Source organism: Austrofundulus limnaeus, unplaced genomic scaffold (assembly GCF_001266775.1).
Source record: "Austrofundulus limnaeus strain Quisiro unplaced genomic scaffold, Austrofundulus_limnaeus-1.0 Scaffold1826, whole genome shotgun sequence".
Taxonomy (NCBI): Eukaryota; Metazoa; Chordata; class Actinopteri; order Cyprinodontiformes; family Rivulidae; genus Austrofundulus; species Austrofundulus limnaeus.
Genome location: NW_013954228.1, coordinates 10,884 through 13,366, shown reverse-complemented (window position 1 = coordinate 13,366; position 2,483 = coordinate 10,884). Strand labels below are relative to the sequence as shown.

The window sequence follows — 2,483 nt, the reverse complement described above, 5'->3', positions numbered from 1 at the left end:
CACACACACACACACAGGACACGCACACAGCATGAAGGAGAAGAAAGCTGTTGTCTGAGGTTTCTGAATTTAATTTGGTTAAAAACAGATGTTGATAATCTGACGACAACTTAAATATAAATGACAAAATTCAAGGTTTTTTTTGTTTATTTGGATTTAAAAAGACAAACACATTAAAAAAAGAAAATCAGACCTTTAAATAATTAGATTGTATTAAAACTATATTTGACTTTCTAACAGTGTTTTCTGTTAAATCTCAAACTGTAAGGTTTAATCGGGTGACCCATGTTAAATAAAGCTGTGTGTTCCTCTGGTTCTGGTCAGCTGAGTCGCTCCGTCCTCCTCCATCATCTCTGTCGCAGCTGCAAACAACAACAGTGGGCCGAGCCCAAACACTACGACCTTTGTTCTGCAGAAGAAGAAGAGAAAAGGTCCAGTTTCCCCCTCAGAGACGGAGAAAATAACCTCATGACACACAAACACTGAATTTAGTCGGCGCTGACCTCTGTGACCCGTCAGGACTCATTACTGGGTTTAAAGTTCAGCTTCAGCTCTGGACCGGTCACAAATAAATACACTAAGTTACTTTGTAAATTAGTCTGAGAATAAATTCCTACAGAGCAGTTCTCTTTGTTCTTATTAAAGGAGATAAACTAATATATACTGTACATACTTTTACCAACTGGGTAATTCTAGATCAACAGTTAAAACAAAAATAAATGAATAAATGATGGTGTTTTCTTTTTAAATGCAATCTGACGACTGAATGACTTTGTTTATGAAGCTGTTAAGAAGTTATAGTGGTTCAAACAAGCAGAAGAGCAGCTAAAATGACCAAAACATAGGATAAAATGACCAGAAAAGAAGCTAAAATGTCCAGAACATGAGCTAAAACAACAAGAACTAATGCTATAATATAGGAAAAGAGGCTAAAAATGACTAGAAAAGAAGCTAAAATTACAATAAAAGAGGCTAAATGGACTTGAAAAAAGCTGAAAGGACCAGAACAGGAGGTAAATTACCAGAAAAGTAGCTAAAATGTCCAGAACATAAGCTAAAATGACAAGAACTAATGCTCTAATACAGGAAAAGAGGCTAAAATGACTAGAAAAGAAGATAAAATTACCATAAAAGAGGCTAAATGGACTTGAAAAAAGGCTGATTGATTTTCAAAACAAATATCTTTTCTTGCAAATTTGCTTCAGAAAACAAACTTTTTTGTTCGGTTATTTTAATATAAATAAAAACTCAAGTTCCAGATTCAAGACAATTTTAGCTGATGTTATTTTGATTTATTTTTGGTTAAAGTGTTTATCACGTTAGTTTTTCACAATAAAAGCTCATCATTTAGACATTTATCTTCATCAGAACAATTTCTAAAAGAAAAAAGGAAACAAAGAACCATTTTTATTCTCCTGTACTTCTGTAGGAGTTTGATCATGTGGTTTTCTTTCATTCTTGTTCTCTGAGCAGAGTCCTGACGGAAGTGGCCGAAGTGAGCCGAGCCRAACAGAGGGCGTCTGAAGCAGCAGCAGAAGCTGACACACACACTGTTTTCAAACATTTCACTTCAGCAGGATGACGGCGCTCAGCAGCTGGGAGTTATGTGTCAAATACGCTCTTTTTATCTTCAACTTCGTCTTCTGGGTGAGTGAACCTTCAGATATCTTTAGTTTTTAACAGTTCCTGTAAAAATATAGGATTATTTTCCAGTAAAACATCAGAATGTTTCAGTTTAAAAAGTAAAAACATCAGTACTTGTTGAACAAGCAGCTCTTTATTAAATGATGTGTTCTTTGGACTCGTTTCTCCTCTGCACCGAGGAGGAGGTGTTGATCAACACTTCTCTTTTCATTTTATCTGTTCGATGACTCTCAGCTACCACCACACATGATAACGGCTCAGGATGTKTAATAATTACACTCAGTCAGCTGCTGTGGCTATCTTCATTCTGTTTTTGACACAGAGTTCCCCTCCCGTCTGTCCAGTGGTTCAGGACAGATTTAGCTGACAGACAAAGTTGAAATAATGTAAAAAATCTTAAGCAGAGATGTTGGATGATCTGTTCAGACTGGCTGTCAGGGACGACTCTCGGCTACTACCACTAAATGTTAACACATATTTAGTCAAAATTACTGTGACGTAGCCATTTTAGCTAAAATTATCAGAACAGGAGCTAAATAATGAAGGCTGCCGCTATGAGCAGATCAGTGACTAAAATGACYGAAWCWGGAGCTAAAATGACCAGAAAAGGAGCTAAAACGATGAGAACAGGAACTAAAATGACCAGAAAAGGAGCTAAAATTATCAGAACAGGAGCTAAAATGACCAGAACAGTAGCTAAATGATGAGAACAGCAGCTAGAATGAGCAGAACTGTAGCTAGATGACAAGAATAGTAGCTAAAATTACAAGAAAAAAGCTTAAATTACAAGAACAGTAGCTAAGTGATGAGAACAGCAGCTAGAATGAGCAGAACTGTAG

The 2,483-nt window shown here is 36.4% G+C and overlaps 1 protein-coding gene across 1 annotated transcript in view; it reads left to right on the top strand.

Annotated features, from left to right (window-relative positions):
- The window catches only part of LOC106536460 (CD9 antigen), a gene marked incomplete in the record, with an annotated part of 28,056 nt that overhangs the window by 14,709 nt on the left and 10,864 nt on the right, over positions 1-2,483 (top strand). Inside the window, 1 exon segment of the mRNA XM_014033750.1 lies at positions 1,474-1,647. Coding sequence (XP_013889204.1) covers positions 1,579-1,647 — 69 coding nt within the window.